The following is a 21625-nucleotide window of genomic DNA, read 5'->3' as shown; positions in this document are numbered from 1 at the left end:
CTATTCAGGAGGGGCTGGCTCAGAGGCTGCTTGTCTATCCTCAAACAGTCTTTAAAAAGCCTGGGGTTCACTCTGCATTCCTCACTTGTGCAATGAACCCTTTTATCTACTTCACACAATCTTGAAGTAAACTTTGAAGCCTTCATCAAGTGGTATTACATGCAATACATGAACAGGAGGCGACCCCACCTAAATACAGTTAAGACCTTGGTGTTCAGCCTGTGAATAAACAAGAGATAAGGAAGGAAGCCTCTCTTTATCAAATGACACATGCCTGGATGTGCCAAAATCACACCACCATTTATTACCTATTTAGGGGGAGCAGCAACAGTATTAATCTTAGAGTTAAGACAAACAAAGAGAGGCAGACAAAGGATTGCCTTGCTGCATAGGTTTAAATTTTTTAATTACATCCAGACAATTTAGAGTAAGCTTGCTATTGTCAAGGGGTGCATTTAAATTGGGGGGCATAGTCAGTGGTTATTAACCAATAGGTCAGCACTGTTATTTGGCAGAGTACGATACATTAATCAAAATAAGGTCATTTGCCAAGGACAGAGTTTGAAATAAATTTAACTTCATTGAATTCATGTTGGTTTTGTTGGTTTTCCAAGCCAAGAGGAAATGGTGAACTTAACTAACTACAGAGCAACAAATGTGGGATTTAAGCTAAGTTTCTTTTTTTTTTTGTCTTTTTCATTTTTATTGGTACCGGGGATTGAACTCACGACCGCCTGCTTGCAAGGCAGGTGCTTATGCCGCTGAGCTAAATCCCCAGCCCCTAAGCTAAGCTTCTTATAATGTCACATTAAAGTTTGACAAGAGATGTTTTTTTTTTTTTGGTATTGGGAACTGAACTTAGGACCTTGCACTTGACAGGCAGGTGCTGTGCTGCTGAGCCATACCTCTGGCCTGAGATTTTTTAACTATACTTGCCAAAGGTTAAACAATTTATCTTTAAGCTGTAGTAGTTTTTTACAATCTTTCCAAAATAGTGTATAAGAAGTGATCTCCAAGTTACTTGAATTCTTTGGTATCTCTATGCTGCTACCATGAGATGACAGGAGAATCAGTTGGATTAAGAAGAACACAAGTCACTGAGCTAACTAAACTTTTTATATTTCAAACACAGGGCTGAGAACACCTGAATTTGTTGTTTTGCTTTAAGATTTTGGTGTAGAAGATCAATAAGACCAACAACTTGGCTTGAGGTCAGTGAAGTACCCACTGTTTGTTATTAAATTATAACCAACCATCTGGATAGCTGCGGGCACTCTTTTTAGTTGGGAGGAAGGCCCAGGTTTCATTCAGTAGCCCTGACTGCCCACTGAGGTCAGTGTGATCATTCCCTACAGATGAGGACCTTAAATCTCAGCAAGTTGAGGCATTAGCAATTCAGAATCTACTAAGTGCAAAGCAAAGCAAGGATTAAACCTAGGAATCTAAGATTCCAAAACCCTAGTCTTTCTGGTAAATCCACTTGTACAGGAAAAAGGGTAAGTCGGGAAAGTTCCATCTTTTACCTCACGCATGCACAGAGAATAACATGACAAGGAAGACATTGCAATGCACAGATCAGGCTGTGCTTCCCACCTTGACTACCAGGTAGATGTCTGGGGACGGGTAGGTGACCGAGAAGATGGCAGACCTTGCCTGACTTGATAGGTCAACAGAAGGCGTGTGAGCTCGCAGAAATCCTTTGAGCTGGTCAGAATTCAGGTCACAGTGAAAATTTTCTGAGATCTGTAAATAAGCAGAAAAGGGAAAAATAAGTTAGGCTTGGTATATTCCTGGTCCAAACTTGTTAAAACAGAATGAACAAGCCACAAAATAATTTCACTAAAAAGAGAAACATAACCAAGGATGTGGTGTGAGACCAGGGACTGATGGAAAGTCCAAAAAGCACTTTTTTCAAAAAACAATTTTTACATATTGTAGAACCATCTGGCTGAGACTCCTAAAATCATTAACACTTTTATTAACGCATTTGTATTTCCTGAGTGTTACAGGTGTGGTAAGTATCATACTAAAGAACAGTAGGACATTGTCTCTGCCTTTATGTAGTTTACAATGAAGAATGAGGAAAAGGCTAGCATATCACTATCTACAGTAAAGACAAAACAAAAGTTACCAGACTCATCTAAAGCGCAGTGGAAGTTCCTGAAGGAAGAAACCACACACAGGTCTATATCCAGTTGGGGAGATTAGGCAAGACTTCCGTGAGAGAGGCTTTAGAGACAGAGTCAGTAGAGGAAGATGCTGGCAGGCAGAGCTTGGTGGTAAGGTACACCAGGGGAGAGTTTGGCCCCTGGGAGACCTGAGGTGAGCTTAGTGAACAGTAAATAGCCCACCCCGGCTCTGCATCTGCTCTAGAAGGAAAGATGGAAAATGAGAGCCACAGTAAAGACAGCCTGGCACAGATGCTAAAGAATCAACTCACACTGTGTGTGGTGAGGCTAAGAACGCTGAGCTAGAACATGGCATGATCAGTGCTTCCTGGCTTTCAGGGTGATTTAAGGCCACTATTGGGGTCCTTCCTTCTCACTAAGAACATTTTAAAGAGAAGTATCCGCTCAAGCCAAGACTACATATACCACATATCATATCATGTGACTAAACTCTCCCCAGTGAACTGAGTGGAAGGAAGTGTGTGTCCAAATCCCAGGCCTCTCCTGCCACACTTTGCCTTCGTTGGGGCAGAACCACAAGGACAACAGTGATGTGACGAGAACACATCAAAAATACTGAGAATATTTACGTAAAGACAAAACTGTACTACAGTAAAAACCACATTGCTATTAACCCCTCTCCCAATCCTGTCTCTTACTTCAAACATGCCCCATTGTTCCTGTCACTTCCTGAAGCAGGTCACGGTTTACGTTTATGGGCAATTTCTGACAAATAGAAACGCCATGGTGTGTCCTCATCCCCTTCATTCACTGGGTCTGGCCTTGTGGTCACTTGTGGTTCTTTGTCAAAGTCAAGATGACCATGAAATGTAAATATTTTAAATTGATTCAAGGACACTGAGGCAGCCTTGACATGGCAACTAAAGAAATTCCCAAAAGAGTTTGGAGGACCACAGGGACAGCTCCCCTTGAAAGAACTGTCTCCATTTTGGCTAAACCTGGGCCTAATTCTATGTACTGATATGTATAAAGCTGGCTAGGATAATACTCTACCCTCTCAACTGGCTTTTAGCATCTGGGTCTAGCAGAGACGTGGATGTGTAGCCTGTAAAGCAATGTGACAGGTTGTAACGCCCCACCTGTGTCTCCGTATTACTAAGTGTGAGCTAGGCCGAGAGACGCCATGTTGTTGGCTGGCACTGAACTTTGAAAAATAGTCTGTGATGTCCCAGGGCAGGAAAGCCGTACATCAAAGTTGAGGCAACTGACCAACACCACAAGATACTTGCTCAAACTGTGTTATGTAGATTCCTCCAAACTTAGAGGCCACCGGTTACCGGAATCTGGTGCTATTGCTACACACTTCTCTCTGCACACTGCAGAGGTGCTAGGGTACCTCCGACCTAGCCCAGCTCACAGTACTTATGTACTTCCTGCCATTGTCGCAGCCACTCAACCCCGAGACATTCCCTGCTTCACAAATATATAAAACCCCATTGGGCCCTGGGTTGCAGTCTTCGTTTGGGTTAGCCCCACTGTTCCGACTGGACCTAGGATCCCCTTGGCTCCCCATAACTGCAGATATGTGATTGTCTCTTTATTCTAGCTGTGGGTTGCCCTGGAATTGGTAAATTAGAATTTATTCACTAGAATTCCAATAATTTTTTCCCTGGGACTATAAATATAAACTCTGCCAGCCTGTAAGGAGGCCAGAGCAGGCTCTCTCTAAAAGAATACTAATGGACTGTTTCAGAAAGTGGCACAAATGATGGGGTGAGTGTGTAGAAAGCAAGGGGGACTATTCTAAGAGAATCAATGGCAATGTATCTTTTACTGTAATACGTTTTTAAAATTCACATTTACTACTTTTTGATCACACCAAATATTGAAGGAAGAGGAGGCACTGCCATCCTGGGTTTTTGAGTGACCAAGCAGAGTGAAGGCACCACTGGCCTTCCACTATCCATTCCATATACTCTGGACGGTTAAGAGACAAAACAGCATTTGCTTAGCATGTACAAGATGTGGAGCTCAGTTTCCAGCACTGCAAACAACAACAACAGGCTGAAAGTTCTTCTCCTTTAAGTCAGTGGTTTTCACAGTATGGTCCCCTGGCCACGTTTCCACATCATCAAGAAATCTATTAGAAATGCAAAATTTTGAGTTCCACTCAGACTCACCAAGTGCTGGGGCAAGGACCCATTATCTGTGTCTGACTAAGTGACTAAGTCTTCCAGATGATTCTGGTACACATTCCTCAAACAGCACAGATCACTAACATTCCCAAATCATTTCTTCACAAATCACAGAGGCAATACAACCAGTTCCACTGAAAGTTATTTCCTTCCATATGTAATATATATATATATATATATATTTTTTTTTTTCTGTACAGAAGTAACATTTAAAAGCATGAACCCAAAGAGCCATAAATACTATGCCTGCTTTGAGGATGGATTATTTTTTGTTTTCTTACTTTTTTCCTTTCTTTAACATCATAAAGAGCAATGCTGGCAAACAGAGGCTCAATTTCAATCTCAAACCTGTCAAGGAAAGAAACAGGAAAAAGGTCAGTAGGCTTCTAAATTAGATAATTTTGAATTTTCTGAAGCTTCTTGGATGTATAAACTAGCTAAAAATATAGTTTCCCAAGAGTCGCAGTTGGCTATTAATGAAATATGCGAGGTTCACAGAAAATTTCTGATTATACTAGGACACGGTGGATAGCAGTCTCCCCAAAAGCTTGGTGGCATTTGAAGAAAAACTGAGCTGAGTGTAAATTTGGCTTGTTTACATTTCACCCTGAGGACAGGAAACTCTACTCAACCATAAGGAATGGGCATGTCAGGTAATACAAAAGACTCACAGGAGCAGTCAGAATATTGGGTGTGAGGCAGATGACTGCCTGGCCCTTCCCAAACCCTGCTGCTGGGAAGTGGTTGAGCTTAGGTAGGAGAAGGGGTTGAGCACAAAACATAAACACTGAGGAGTCAGGACCTCATGACAGCCAGAAAGAGGACCCCCTCAGATTGACCCTGACTGCTGATTCCTCTTAAGATGGTTGAAAGAGGATATATTCCCATGCCATAATCTGCCACCTTTTGTAAGTACACATGAAGCACAGATGAGCATCTTCCAGGTAGGTGTCTCACTTTCACAACCATGACCTCGGACACTGCCCACTGAGAGCACCTGTCAACAGGCTGGACCACCATGACTTCACAAGCCATCTGTACCAGGCCAAATTTTATTTTGAGGGGTGTGTGAAAGAATGCTCTTTCTCCACTGAATAGCTTTGTTTCCACCGAGAACTTTTAAGAAGACTAGCTGGGTAGGATGTAAGCACAGACAAGACGGTTACATGGTCAGGTGACATCTTTAGCATGAGGCAGTCTGGGCTAAGCGAGACCCCAGACACCAAGTCAGACAACACGGGCTCTGTTTCCTCTCCCATCGCCTATCAATTCTGGGGTCCTGATCAGGTCCTTCACCTTTTTCCCAGGTGCATTTTTAAAAATGTGGACATTGAGGGCTGGACACATTTTCCACAGGTGTCATATAACTGGTAGATAATGTGTGTACATATAATTTGAAGACAATATTGAGAAACAGCATTACTCACTAGAGTCCAACAGTGGGACAAATGAATGCAAAAATAAAATGGAATGCTGGCATATTATTTGCTAAAGAAGATTACTCTGATACACAACATGGACACTATTCTAAGTTAAATAAACCGGTCATCAGAGGATACGCACTGAACAATTCCACTTACACGGCATAGCTAGCATTGTCAAATTCAGAGATGGAGAGTAGAATGGTGGTTGCCAGGGGCTTAAGAGAAGAGACAGAAATTACTGTTAACTTGAGAAGATGAAAGTTTTCTGGAGATGAACAGTAGCAAAGGTTGCACAGCAAGGTACATGTACTGAATGCCACTGAACTGCATGTTAAAAATGGTTATGACAGTAGACTTGATGTTATAGACATCAGTCCACAAAAACTATTTGAAAATTTCTCTGGTAATTCTTTCTCTTGATACACAACACATATTAGCTGGGGGCTTTATTCCACCAAGGATCACCTATGGCTGCGGGGCACAGTTAATTCATATTTAATCGTGTCGCTTAGGTTAAGTACTGAGTGCTAAGTTCTCTGGGTTCAGAAAAACAGCAAAAGAGAATTAATACGTATTAAATATGCATAATTATGATGCGATAAGTGCTGTACACATGTTGATTCTTTACTCCTTACAACAACAGTATCAGATAGATATCATCCCCATATTATCCACCAAGAAACTAAGATTTAGAGAAATGAAGTAACGTGACAAAGATCACAAAGTTAGGAAGTGACACGGTTAGGCTATGGAACCAGTTCTTTATGATCACAGAACATAAGATTTCTCCCAGTATCCTCCAGGCAGGATTTGGTTCCCATTGGAAACCTACTAAGCCAGAATTTTGCCAAAGGAGATGGTGCTGGGAGGCCTCCAAAACTCTGCATTTGAAATCAACTCTTTGGGAAAATGTAATACACACTGGTCCCACCACCACCAAGAAGATTCCTCTGAGTGGAGATTATTTTACACAAGATGACATTAAATTTTGAAATAAAAATCTTCCCAGCATAAAATACAAAATAGAAAAATATTTTATTGTCACTATTTTTTTTTCTGGCCACTATAAACATTTGCAGAATTGGCACCAGCTTAATGCTTTCAGTATCACTGAGGCTTTATCTGTTTCTCCAAAGCAAAACAGAGACAGTTACAGATCCCCCAGTAACTTTTCAGAAATTCCTTAGCTGTTGAAATCTACAGTATCATAAATAGAATTTTACATATCAATGTCAATGAGAAAAATGTATCTAATATTATAACTAAATTTTTACTATTCATTCTCTTGCATTCATTTTTTTTTTGCATTCAAGTTTTATCTGTACAAATTTCTTTCTCTTTTTTATGTAATTTGGGCCAGCCTTGAACTGACTACTATGTAACCCATGCTAGTCTTGATCTGAAGGCAATCCTCTTGCTTCAGCCTTCCAAGTGCTAGGATTCCAGGTGTGTGTCACCACAACTGGCTATTTCTTTTTTTTTTTTTTTTTTTGTCTTTTTCCTTTTTATCGGTACCAGGGATCGAACTCACGACTGCCTGCTTGCAAGGCAAGCGCTTATGCCGCTGAGCTAAATCCCCAGCCCCGGCTATTTCTTTTAAACAGTTAAAACAGATTAATGCTACTTAATTCCTGCTTTGGTAGTTGGGGAAACTCCACTAGAAATACTTTCAATAATTTTAATTAAGAGAAATCCAAGTGAATCAATTTGGTTTTTTTTTAGTAGCTCATGCCACTCAGTGGGCCATGTTTTTCCATCTGTGAAAACAGCAGCCATTTATTTATTGGAAAGGTCTAGAAGGCTTGGTGACAAACATCCTCAGAGAAGAATTCTCCAGTTACAAATGGCACAGGCACTGTGTCTAAAAGCAAACCTGACTCTGCATTCTGTTGTCCTGTCGGGGTGACTGAGGGCTGCAGACAATAGTGTAGCTTTCCTGAAAAATGCAGAGAACAGCCACTTGCAGCCCTTCCTCATGCTAATGGCTGGCTGGCAAGGCCCAGAGTCTGTCTTTCTGTTTCCATGGCATGGTACAGAGCCGGTGGGTAGGCCAGTCATTTCTGTGTGCATGACAAAAGGCCCTTGCACTCACCAGCTGAAGGGGCTGGAAGGAGAGGGATGAGGCACAAAGACAGCTCCCAAGACTGTGGGTCACGTGGGCTCACAGACTGGTCAGCTACGTAGTCTAACCAGAAGAAGGACTTGGTCCTAGAATAAGGACTCCAGACCCAGAGAACTTCCCAGGGCTGAAAACCTCCTGACAGCACACAATCTGCTTAAGTACTGTTGCCAAGACACAGCATTTACACGGTTTTTTCTCCAAGTGGTACAGCAGCAGTTTGTAGAGAAGGGAGGTATGCCAGCGCCTAAGGCACACAGGACAACCCACTGGAGTGGATTCCTGTATGTTTTGTATGCAGATACAGCACTTCAGTGTGCAAGTTCAAAATTAACACATATAGGGGACAAAAGACCCATTAAAAAAAGTATAACAGTAAAGTTTAGAGGTAACTATTTTTAAACAGATGCAGGAAATAATTGTCCTGCAAACTGAAATCATGCTGCTCACATATTTTGTTTGAATTGCACAGTGTTTTAAAAAAATGAAAAAATATTTAACCAAATAGGAACTTCCACAGAAAAAAAATCTTCATTTATAGTTTTGCCTAAAAGAAAGGTAAGAAAATTGGCAAAAAATGGGCCTACCTACACGGCAAGGGTGGTGGGAGCTAGCAGTGAGTGTACCCTTAATAGTTTCTTACAGTTCTCTGCCTTCTTGTTCCTGGCACTGAGACTGGGCTTCATTTACATCTAACACTGTGTTTCTATAGTGTCTAACAAAAAGTCTCTGGAAAAACAAACAGGCTGTAATTTGTAGCATTTGCTAATCTCTATGTTGGAAACACTTCCACTATGACTCATCTTAAGCTACCAATGTCACTTTACTGAATGAGGAACTGAAAAAAAGACGTGTATTCTGAGCTCCTGTGGGTTAGGACAAGCTGATTCTAGTGCACCCCTGACATTACTCTGATTTTTCTTACCATAGGTCATTTTACTCCGTTACCACTCCACGCCTAACCTTAGCAGATACCTGTGTTCGCTTCTGCAGATGTAGAATAATGATTGTCAAAGGCTTAGCAGGAGCTAACTCCAAGCTCTACTCTTCTCCCTAGTCCACAGCTCCCCACTGTTAAAAGTGTGCTGGGAAATCCTGCCTGATTCATGCTCTGATGATGTAACAGTTTGTATCTAAAAAACCAAAGCAAACACCAGCACAGCAGTCTTTGCTAATACTTACTTCAGCGTCAGAAACTTGACCAATATTCTATTACCCAGATGCTCCTTAGGACATTCTGGTACTGGACGTATTTCCACTGCATCCTCCTGTTATTAAGCACATGGTAAGGAATAATTAGTAGCTTTTTATGAGGATTTTCAGTTAGAGTAAACCCAGGGAAGGAAAGGCTACTGTTCTTGGCTTAAGCCAACTTTCATTTGCTTTATGTTTTATAGCAGAATAATACTTTGCCTTTACAAGAGAGTTTGTCATTCCACTCCCAGGCCTCAATGTCAGCATTTATAGCAAATGTTTTCTTCTTTCACAAAGCCAAGCATTTAAGACAAAGAGACTGAGGGAGGAAGGAAGGAAATGCTAACGTGGATATGGCTTAGTGACATCCACCAGATGGCATTGCAAAATATTATACCTATTGTTGGCTTTTTTTCTCCCCTTGCCTGCTCTAAATACACAAGCAACATGTTCTTCCTGCCAAGGTTTTAACTAGTAAATATTCACGTTTCAGATTTGAGCGCTAACTCAGAATAGTTCACTTAATGGTGCAAACCATCAATCCTGTAACATAGAGTCTCTGTCTCGATTCAATGACCCCTTAAAGAGAGAATAGAGACTTTCTTTAAGAACTGAATTTACAGGCTGTACACAGGCATACCCAGGTAGAACTTGCTAAGGTCATAAGTATAAGGCTTAGTTATGAGAGGTTAACAGCTATTCCTATCTTTCTTACCACGGAGAAAGTGAAGACTTAAAGAGAGCTGTTAAGACCCTATTGTAACTGATATTTAAACCTGAACTACTGTGATATCTTCTTTATACTCCTGTATGCAAAGACAAATAGTGCAAGTCCCTGAAAAACTTTGGTGTGCATGCTGGCAAGAGGCTATCTAACACCTGTAACATGATCTGCCATGCACGAGGATTTAAAGACCAGAGTCATATTTAATAGTTTTTTCCTGAAATATAAAGCTTGGAAACTCTCCACCAAATATGCCCAGGGCAAACCTATCTTTTTTACAAATACAAGTTGAGTCACTTTCCTAGTAAATCTAAATTCAGCAGATGGGAATGATCAAAGCAGTAAACTTATTTCTGCTCACTCCGTCTTCCCCCTAGACCTCATTCCTTGTGGTCAGAGGGGAGCACCTTACTGGGTAGAATGATCTCACAGGAAGCCCAGTTCTGAAGCCCGGTTCTGAAGCCTACACTGAGCTGGACTCCCTCAGAGCAAACTGGAACTTCTAGGACCATCAGAATGGTCCCATCTAAAGAGAAGATCCTTCTGATTGAAAAACAACCTCAAGGTAAAGACATCTGTAGATTTCTAAGACAACTTTGGACTTGAATTCTAACTTTTAGAATCCTTTTCAAAAATTTTTTCCATATGGGCAATTTAAGACATAAAAGTAGAGATACCAAGACAATGAAACACTGCTAACCCTCACCTAGCTTCAACAATTTTAACTAGGTGTACATATACAGTATTTGAAGGTGTATTTTGTAAATGTCTTCTATACAAATTTCTTGAGGCTTCACAGCGATCTGAAAGAGGGGCTAAATCCCAAAGAAGGAGCAAGAGAAAATGGGGAAGCTTTGATATGACAACTTTCATCATGCTAGGAAATAAATGGAGAGAGAGAGAGAGAGAGAGAGAGAGAGAGAGAGAGAGAGAAAGCATGAGAGAGATGTTATTCTTTCATCTACTGATCCTATAGACTTTGAGGCCAACTCCACACTTGCTACCTGTGGTTCCACTATGTGAGCCCTTGCATACCCTCTATCTCCTTTTTTTCCTGAATGATTTTTAGGTGGGTTTTGTTACTTGTACAAAAAGAGTCCTCAGCAAACTCTTCTATGATGTGAAGCACAGTGGTGTCTTTCTTAGGGACCAGAAGGCACAGACGATGCCTTCTGCAGAATCAGCATGAATCAGGGAGAGAACTTACTCGGTAGAAGCTTGGTTTTGCTTTGGTCTCTCTGGAGAACTCAGTCATGATTTAAATATAATAGCTCACCTTTTAAGACAACCCTCATTGGGGAAAAAGTAATGATGATACAAAATAATCTCCTCATGGTGTCATAAAAATCAGCCTTTGTAGTCTTTTCAGAGAAGACAGAGAAAATTATATTTCTTTAGAACTTTTTAAAGGGGAAAGTACACATTGCAAGTGTAAATGTGGTTCCATGAGAACAACTTCAAAATATTGAAGGGCTGATAGAGAGACTGCCAGACATTTTACACACACTAATTTACAAGTAACTGGAACACTAATTACAAAGCACTCCTGCCTACTCAATAGAAGCAAGCCCATTAGGACCTCTTCTAAATTATACCTTTCAGTCCCAGAGTTTCCACATTGTTCCAAAGATCATAAAACAAAGTTCTTTCAAAAACAATTTGCTTCATTCTTCTCAGCACTTTAACCTGTACCCCTACCTTCCCACTAAGTCTACCAGAGCAACTCTGAGGAGCAAATGTCCTCCTGTCCTGTTCTTATCCTTTAATTCTCTCCTCTTCTGGAGTCCACATTACTTCTTTTTATTATATGTTTGCATCTCCAACACAGAAATGGAAAAGGATAAGTAAGTCAAATGTAACATTTCTTGACAACTCTGGAGAAAAGTTTTAATATTGTAGGTGGAAAGGGAAAAGCTGGAAGTGAGAATTTTAAAGTATTATCTTAGGATTTCATCTATTTGTGCTAATATTCTAGGTGGTCACATTATGAATGTGTAAGCCAATATGAAATTTGCAGTTAACGGTGAGAGCCCCTGTTTTATCATGCAATTTACTTGCTGAATTTGACCAAGGCGTTTAACCTCTCTGATTCTTACTTTCTAATCTGAAGAATAGAGATAGTGTTTCTATTTAATATATTACTTTTAAAAATTGACAGGGCTCAGCTGCACAAGCACATGCCTGGCAAGCACAAGGTCTTGAGTTCAATTCCCAGTACAAAAAAAAAAAAAAAAAAAAAAGGAAAAATTGACAATTGTGTACATTTATGGGGTATAGCATGCTAGTTTGATTTATATGGACATTACAGGAAGACTAGGATAAGATAATTACATATCAATTACCTTACCAATCAATAAGAATAAAAATCTACTCTTTTATGATATATTATCATAAAATATTGTCATTATGTAGTACAATAAATTGCTAAAACTTAGTCCTTTAGTCTAATAAAACTTTTTTTTTTGTACTGGGAATCGAATTTAGGACGTTGCACTTGGCAGGAAAGTGCTGTGTTGCTGAGATACATTCCTGGCCCTCTAGTAAAACTTTGTATTTGATAATCAATATCCTTTTCCCCTAACTTCAGTGACTTTGGTAATTGCCTTTCCACTCTCTATACCTATGAAATACCTTTTAAGAGTCCACATGTAAGTGAGATATTCATTTTTAATTTAATTTAATTTGTTTAAGATAGGGTCTCACTATGTTTTCCAAGCTGGCCTTGAACTCCTGGGCTCAACTGGTCCTCTTGTCTCAGTGGTTGGGACTACAGGTGCTTGGTACTGCACCTAGCTTATTTTTAATCTGCTTCACTCAGAAAATTTAAAGCTGTGACAAAATTGTAAATAAAATAAGAAGATGGGGAAACCAATACAGTTGGAAAATAAGGACCAGCTAAGGAAAGAAAGGCACCAGTAGGTAAGCTGCTATGTTTGATAGCGGTGAGTGAAAATGTAAAACTTGGTAAGGAAACCAGGAGAACTGATGACAAGCTGTGTACAGTCTGTGAGCTGTGGCTGTCTCAGAGGAAGCACAATCCTTTGAATGCTTCAGGACGCTTTTCCCTCAGCTCCCTTCGGAGGCAGGATGCTGGGTGATGAGCAGGCCAAAGCCCTCTGCGGCACTGCCACAGTGCACATGACTGTTTTTTCCTCCACTGTCCTCTTTGCTGACATGGTGAGCGCATCCAAGGCCAAGTCAGCAAGTGCAACTCCCAGAGCTGGGGGTTACTCTGGGGTGAAAATCAGGCTCCTGGATTACCCTGCTTAATCTGAGGAACAAGATTATATTTAGAGCAGAAGAGATATGGCATGTATTTTATGCAAAATTTCCAAAAATCTTTTTTTTTTTTAAACTGGACTTTTAATAAAACTTGGGGAATAGAGATACAGCAATAATGCATTCAGGCATGACCCAGAAGGGTCTTACATGCAGAAGGAAAGGCTTACATCCTGTGTCAAGTCTGAGGCCTCTAAACAGACACAAGACTTGGACAGTGGTCATTCCTTATCTCAGCAAGTGACCATGGCAGAATCCAAATCATCAAATTGTTATGGGTCTTTTTCAATAAATAAATGAAGAGGTGGAAGACCCCAAAGTTTCATACGCTAGGAGATGGCTGTGATGATCTTAGCCTAGATATTTTCAAAGCAAGCTTCTCCAAGTACCCTTTAGGTCCATTAAAAAAATTCTTAACAAAACACTAAAGAACTTCAAGGCTTAAGTAGTACATGTCTCCCTAAATTAGCTGCAAAACACAACCTCAAATAAATGGATGGTTTGCCTCTTTGCAGACAGATCAAGGATAAATATTTGTAAAGTTTTATTTTCAAAGTTTAACAAAGTGGACACAATATTCTACAACTTTTCTATATTATACATTTTTATGACATTCATTTACCTAATAAAGGTGCTATGCTACTATATAACAAATTTTACCTATGCTGAATGTTAACAATGATCAATATTAACATTTTAATTACTATTGCTTATGTCTCAAAATTTGTAAGAGTTTGGGAAAATGAGTTTAATTTTTAAAATTTCATTAAAAGGATTTCAAGCCATATATAAGTGATTACTGTATAAAGACCCCTGAAATCTTTTGAGGATTAAATGAGTTAATCTTTCTGAACATATTTTATGAAGTCTTGTGAAAAATTCTAGTTCTTATGCTTATCAGAAACCTGCCTGTAAAATATTCAATACATATGTCATGTTATGACACATGAATGTCATATACTATGACATATGTATGTCTTTGAGACAAAAGACAGCCCCAGGAATCACATACCAAGCATCCTGACATCAGCTGTTCTACAGTGATAATGAACAAGAAAGCCTTCAACTAGATTCTATGTCGTTGCTGAATCTCTCCATTTGGAGAGTGTGGCACCCACCTTGTCCACTGAGGGGTACAGGGCAAAGAGCTCAGCCTGCCGATTGGTCCTCCGGGCTTCCTCATTCTGCTTCTCAAACTCCTCAGAGCTCACACTTTGCAGCAGGTTTTCCAGCCGCTGGTCAGGCTGCAGGCTGCGGAGGTCAAAGTCAAAGGCAGTGAAGGGGCCTTTGCCAGATACATCGCACAGCACATTGAGGCGGCGGGGCTCTGTCTGTAGGGAAGACAGTGGGCCTTTGTGAGAGAGAGTCAAGCTGAGGAAAAAGGAAGACTGCAATGTTTCAAGATGTCTCTGCCAACTTGGATTCATACAATCTCAGGCCTCAAGGGGTTTTCTGTATAAGCCAGGGCTTTGCAAATCATAGTGGCTTCCTGGCTGAGCTGTCCTCAAATGAAGTCTCCTTCCCACCTAGAAGGAGGCAGTCACTCACAGGATGCAGACAAACAAGTCTTGAGAAGGGGACTGAACACTGCACTGTGCCTCAATTAGCTGATGGCTTGTTCTTTTCAGGAGAGTGAGAGGAACACACGTTTCCTGTTCAGACAGAGCTGGGATGCAGAGTAATAAAGGAGAATGGACTGGGAAACAGATAGACCGGGTCCCAGTCTCTAACCTAGAATCTGGTTTTTGCAATGATAAGATGATCTCTGAGGAGCCTTCCAAATTAAATTACATAAAGCTGAATGTCCTGTTTCCAGAGACAAAGCTGTGGGATTGAGGAACACATTCCTACAGAAATTCAGTAGCAGTTACAAGAGTAATAAACAAAAAGGGGAAAGAATTTGTAGGACCCACTTATATCTGCAGTGGATTTGGGAAGAACAGTCTTAAATCAGTCACAAAGTGGACACTTTATTGCATTAGCAATGTCTTAGTAATTGAGAACTGCATGGGTAAGCAAAGACTCAGCAAAGAACAGATTAACTGTAGCTGGGGCATGGTGGAATGCCTAGGGCCCCAGCTCCTTGGGAAGCTGAGGAAGGAGGATGGCTTGGGTCAGGCTGGGCAATATAGCCAGACACTGTCTCAAAAACAAAAACAACCAAAAGATACCTGCAATCAACAGTATGCCATGAAACTATACAGTTTGGTATATGATAAATATCTATAAAATCTATAGTAAATGTTATTCTCAAAATTCTACAAAATGGATATAATACTCTACATTTCTCTATACCACACTTTTTTTGTGACATCCATCTACCTCACGAAATTGCTACTTTAGCAAATAATAAATCTTACCTACCCAGAATGGGCCAGCAATAACCAATATTAACACTTTAACTATTACTGCTTTTATTTGTCTTAGGATTTATAAAGTTTGGGAAAACGAGTTTAATTTACCAAATTTCTCCATAAGAATCTCCAGTGATATATGTGACAAGTCTTAAAAATGTTTATACCCTTTAATTTAGAAATTTCAACTCTAGGCATCTATTCTGAGGGCATACTTATAGACAAATGTGCAGAGATGTAAAGCTATGAGCCTCTCTGAAACACTGTTTATAAAGCAAAACAACAGGCATAAACTAAATGCTCTCCTAAACAAGAAGCGATTTTGGAATTTTCATATTATAGAATGTTATTATGTAGGCATGAAAAAGGATACAAAAGATAATCATAGTACAGCTGTGTTCGCATAATACTTCAGTAAACAAAGAAACACATACACAATAGTGGTCACATAAAACTATATCACTTTATTACTCTTGTAACTGCTACTGAAGTTCTGTAGGAAAGCGTTCCTCAATCCCACAGCTTTGTCTCTGGAAACAGGACATTCAGCTTTATGTAATTTAATTTGGAAGGCTCCTCAGAGATCATCTTATCATTGCAAAAACCAGATTCTAGGTTAGAGACTGGGACCCGGTCTATCTGTTTCCCAGTCCATTCTCCTTTATTACTCTGCATAATGACGCTGCAGGCTGCTGAGTTTGTGTACATTCTTTGATGTTTGCACAGTGATGCATTTCTCAGCATCTATCTCTGATGTGAAGTGATGCATATTTTATGTTACTGTGAAAAACGTATACACTATTATGTATAATGTTTAATTTTGGTGAACTAATTACACTGTGGAATCATATATATGTATTTAACATATATAATTTTTGGTGTTTAGCCATACTCTGCTTCTCAGTAAGATGGGGAAACAGAATAAGAACGAAGCAGAGAATATTCCTAGGTGACCCACTGTCTGAACATCTCTCCATAGTGAAGATATCCTAATATGGCACTTCAAAATGCAATTTTTGTATTGTCTGGCTTTGAAACCCATTCAAGTGACCACCTTGAGCGCTCTGTTTACATGCTGGAGGAGACGTGTGACCTCACCTACTGCCTCTCTGTGGCTAAAGAGCTGTTGTTCTGTGCTTCCCTCTGTGATATTGGGTCTGGGACTGAGCAAATCTTGCTGTTCCTTGGTTCTGCCAATGGGGACACTGCAAAGTGGATTATGTGGCTGAAAGAAGAAGGATCTGACTCCTTTGTTTGCAAGTCTCTCACCTTGATGGTGATAGTTGGTTCTAGCCTTCAGCATCTTTTGGCACTTCCACAACCATCTCCCTTCTCCAACAGGACATTACCTCCTCAAAAAAGCTCCATGAGGTTTCTCCTCTGAGATCCAGAGATAACAGGGTCCCCTTCTCAGACATGTAAGTCGTTGTTCTGAACCCATTTTCTAAGCTTTTAGGTTCTGGTAACTCCAAGTTCTTCCCTAGATCCATGGTTCCCAGACTCTAATTCTAGGACCCAGCATGGGCATCACTTGGGAAATGTTAATTAGAAATTCAAATTCTCAGATTCTACTCCAGAAGTACTGACTCAGAAAGGGACAGGCAGAGCCCAGCACAGCCCTCTGGGGCATTCTGATGAAACTCAAGTCTGAGACACATGGCCCTAGGCCCCAGCACCAGGGAACAGTGTTCCATTCATTCCCTGAAGTTGTCATTTCTGTAAACCCCCCCTTCCACCTTTTGTTACAAAACCCATTTAATCACTTCCCTGTGTTGAATGTTATCTGCTGAAATACTTAGCGCACCTTCTATCTGACTAATACAAGCAACAATTTAGTTGGGTATAACATAATGTGGAAACTGAATTTAATCTAAATTACCAGTGAAAACTCTTAATTCTCCCATGCAGAGGTCTTCATGGCTCGGTCAGCCTGCCTTTCCACACCCAAACTCACAGCTGGCGCCTCTTTGGAGCTTGTACTAAGGAGCTAGCTTGTCCTTAGGGACCATGTTGTTTGAAAAATAGGTATTATTTTAAAACCTCTAATAATATTCAGCATGATATAATGCTTGTGCTATAATGACATATGAAAACTGAAAACTATATTAGTTGAGAAGAAGTCCTGTATAAATTTGGGCAAATTCCTTCTCTGCTATTTATTTCTCTTACCAATCAAATTAGCAGACTTGTCTAGAGCACTGCCTTAAAAAAATTTGATTGTGGTAAAGAATTTGTAGCATAGAATGTATCATTTTAGCTATTTTTCAGAGGGGTTAAGTACATTCATATTGTAGTACGGTATCACCAGTGCCCAACTCCATTAACTCTTTTCATTCTGCAAAATACAACCCTGGCCCATTAAACAATGACTCCCCATTCTTTCCTACGCCCCATGGCAACTACATCTTGTTTATCTCTTGATCTACTGTGGAAGCTTGGGATACTTCCATCTTTCGGCTCCTGTGAATAAGGCTGCTATGAATAGGGTGTATACAGTGCTGATTAGTAAACTGTAATCACTTTATAATAATATAATAATGATGACAACAGTAGCCAGCATTTACTGGGCACTAAATGCTGTTGGCATTGTTTTAAATCTTTCCATGCATTAACTCAGTTAATACCCAAGTAACCTAAGAGTGAGTAGCATCACCCCTTTTCTAGAGGAAACCAAAGCACAGATAGTTTCTCTGGCTTGAAAGTTATGTAGTTCCCACGTGGTAGAATCAGGGAGAGAATCTCAGCAGTCTGGTTTTAGGGTAAAGCTTTCAACCACGCTGCAGTCCGCCTCAGGGAATTACCAAGTCTCTGCAGGAATGGCTCCAGGGTTGGGCCCAAGGTGTCTGGTCTGTACCCCCCTCCCCCATGAGAGCCACCTCACTTTTATCTATTTAATCATTGAGCATTGGGGTTTTCCTTTGAATACTGATTTCCGAAGCTACAAACGAATTTGGGAAAAAAAATGCATTACTGACTCAGATGGTAGAGCTCCTCCAACTCAAATTGTCTGTGAATCTTAATTTCATTCTAGTTAAAAAAAACATTGACAGTAGCCCAGGGCCAAGTGTAACCCAGTAACCGTGTTTGTTGACAGGAAATACCTGAGCAGCGGGTTCCACGCTCTCCACCGTTTCTGACTCAAAGGTCTGTTTCTGAAGCGTCTTGTGAAAATCTTTTCTTAATCCAGTCTTTTTAAAGCCGCAGTTCTCTGAACTTCCTTGGTTTCTTTTATCATTGATATTATATAATTTGGAGGAGGAGAGGGAGGGAGAGAAAGGGAGAGAGAGGCAAAGCCATTAGATTAAAAATAAAAGTAATGGCCTAAATGTAGACTTGGTGCTGAAAGCGCTTTCACAGAGAGGACCGATTGCAATTCCTCACATCTAATTAAGCACCAGGCCTAACACAAGGCTCTGTTGTAATGAGATACAAGTGTGCCTCCTGGCTGGCTCATTATTAAAGGCAGGCATGGCCTGGGAAAATGCCACTGCAGAGGTGCGGTCGCCTCAGCTGTGGGGCACTTGGCTCTAAGCTGAAGCTAAACTATGACCTTAGTGTAAGAGGCTGGAATAAATCTAGCAATGTGCACAAGCAGCAAATAAAGATCGTTTGAAGATAAAAATACAGGAAACCATTTCATCTCCACATCAATGTTCTTAATAATGAATGTAAAAAGGCAGGACATGGTTGAGAAAAAATTAGAAATGTTTTATCTATCAAAAATCCATTGCTAACATTCTCAATCTCCACTTTATGAACTTTATTAAAATAGTGTTTTAAAACTGTGTAGCTGCGGAAAGAATTTTAAATAGAATGGTTAGCACTGACTGGAGAAATGAGACCACCATGAGAAAGGGAAAAGATATAAATTGTCAAGTCTTAATTACAGAAACAAGAATGTGTATTCCCCAATTTTATGACTCAAGAAATTCTTGGAAAATATGCTACAAACTGCACAGACATGCCTCCTGATTTCTGCATTATTAGAAAACTATTGAGCAAGTTGGTAAAAGGACAGGCAATAAGGTTTACTGTAAAGGACAGCAAATGGCAAACAGACAAAGCAGAAACGGCAGGAAAGCGACAAGCAATGATACAAATACAGAGCTTATACTCTTTGCAAGGAAGGACTACTGGGAGAAAGAGGGGATATATTTTAGTTCACTGAACAAATTAATTAAAGAATGAGATGTCCTAGTGTTATGTGTAGGGAGAACAAGAGTCTCCCTGTATTTTATTGTGCTCTGAAGGTAAGCAAATTATTTTAAGCAAAAGGAACCAAAAAGTAGGCTAAAAAAAGAAGATTTACTTTCTCTTAGCAGAATTCTCTTGAAGAAAGCCTGGCATGGCATTTCATAATTTGGCAAGCTTCTTGAAAGTTATTCTTGCCCACATATATTTAGACAGCAACCTGCAGGAGTGTGTGCTACTTTTCTAGGGGCTAAAACAATGACTTGTGGGCTGTCCCTAAGAGATTACGAGAAAAAGCTATATGCAATGTATTATCTCAGAGAGAAAAATACGCCCCAAATCCTGCAAATATGGGTAAATGAGAAGTTGTGTCCTTCATCTACACTACCTCAAATAACATACACATCAATCAGTGATTTTTTTCTGAAAAATCCAACTTTAAGAGGAAAAATTAATAAACTAATGTTAGTTTGTTCTGAGGTCAAAGGCAAATAGTGAATCAAAATTCAGATTTCCCACTTTGGTGTCTGCCCTTTCTCTTTTTTAGGACCATCCACTCCAAAGGGCATACTGTCAATTGTTAACTATCCCAGGCCTTTCTTTATAAGGAAACCTTTCTAAGTCATGCAAATAAACCTTAGGAGCTAAAGGATTTGTGTGCCAGCCTTAGCTATCAACTCAATATCTGCTTTAGCTTTTATTTCCCCTCGTCTCATAAAATGTACCTCTTTCCAAGCGTGTTTACCTGTAGACAAGCCCCTAGGCACACTCAGACACACACAGGAACACACCATTATGAATGTGTTGGGTATTGTGTTATACTTGTAATCCCAGCACTATGAGAGGCTGAGACAGGAGGATCACAGCCTGGGCAATTTAACTGTTGTAAGATCAAAAACCCAAAATGCTTATTATAACTTGTTCTCTTCCTGTAAAACTTGTGTAATTGCCAGTTAAGTTGTAACCTTGTAACATACCTATCATGTAACCCCTCCTTGACTCTCTGGTTCCCTTAACGGCTTGTTCAGTCTCCCTGGTTCCTATAAAACTAAACCAAATTACTTTTTATGGAGACCCTGACCCCTCCCCTTGTGGCTTGCTACTTTATAAGTCCCTGCAGCCCCTGGCTCAGAGCATACTTCCCTGACTGCCTTCTGGGGCAGTGTCAGTGCTGAGCTCAGCTAATAAAGCACTTCCTTTTTGATTTTTTGGAGTCTATCATTTTTCTGCCCATATCATTAACAAGCCTGTCTCCAAAACAAAACAAAACAAAACAAACAAAACAAAACAAAACAAACAGACTGGGGATGTAGCCTAGTACCACAAAAAAAAAAAAACACAAAAAAAACAAAAAAAACACATGCATGCCTGTTTCCATCACACATAGGTCACACATGTCTCTGTATGTTTCCTCACAGAGTGAGATAGGGATGTGAAACAAATTCTAAGCTATTACCCCTAGCTTTACAATTTTATGATAAAAAGTTCATATGTTAGGAAGTGAAAAAATTAAAATCTAATTTTCTTTTCCAAAGACGCTAAGCATTTGGAGGGCATGGTATTTATTTGGCTATTATTATTTTGCTATTCTATGAAAATTCATGTTTGCCTTTTTTTTGCTTCTTAGTTTTGCTAGAACATCATTTGGAATTCCTTATGTGGACCCTAAAGAAGTTGACAAAGGGGCATTAAACCTTAATTACAGGAACGAATTAAAATTTTATTTCATAATCTAACCTGGTATTTACACCAGCCTTTAGGACTTTCGCTTGGAAAGCGTTAAGAGCAGCATCTCCCCTGACCACATGTTTAAAATCAGTGCAGGGCCAGGGATAGAGTTCAGTGGCACAGCGCCTGCCTACCAAGCTCAAGGTGCTGAGTTCAATTCTCAGTACCAAAAAACAAAACAAAAAAGCAACCTTTTCTCCCCACCCACACACTGGACTTAGTAGCTATCTCCCCTTCCCAGCTGAACATCTCAAAAAGTCACCAAGCTCCCTACTGCAGCCAGGGTAA

General features: G+C 40.1%; 1 protein-coding gene across 3 annotated transcripts in view; it reads right to left on the bottom strand.

Annotated features, from left to right (window-relative positions):
• Positions 1–21625, bottom strand: part of Dock8 (dedicator of cytokinesis 8) — a 212014-nt gene that overhangs the window by 113942 nt on the left and 76447 nt on the right. For all 3 annotated transcript variants that reach the window (XM_063250292.1, XM_003472270.4, XM_013155055.3), the window contains 5 exons: positions 18520–18643; positions 14183–14395; positions 9050–9135; positions 4606–4672; positions 1594–1743 (listed from right to left, as the gene is read on the bottom strand). In XM_063250292.1, coding sequence (XP_063106362.1) covers positions 1594–1743; positions 4606–4672; positions 9050–9135; positions 14183–14395; positions 18520–18643 — 640 coding nt within the window. The remainder of the gene's footprint in view (positions 1–1593; positions 1744–4605; positions 4673–9049; positions 9136–14182; positions 14396–18519; positions 18644–21625) is intronic.

This window comes from Cavia porcellus, unplaced genomic scaffold, assembly GCF_034190915.1.
Source record: "Cavia porcellus strain 051 isolate PalLab524CR breed Dunkin Hartley unplaced genomic scaffold, mCavPor4.1 scaffold_1, whole genome shotgun sequence".
In the NCBI taxonomy this organism is placed as follows: Eukaryota; Metazoa; Chordata; class Mammalia; order Rodentia; family Caviidae; genus Cavia; species Cavia porcellus.
The sequence above is the reverse complement of the archived record's forward strand: the minus strand, read 5'-3'. Positions and strand labels throughout refer to the sequence as shown.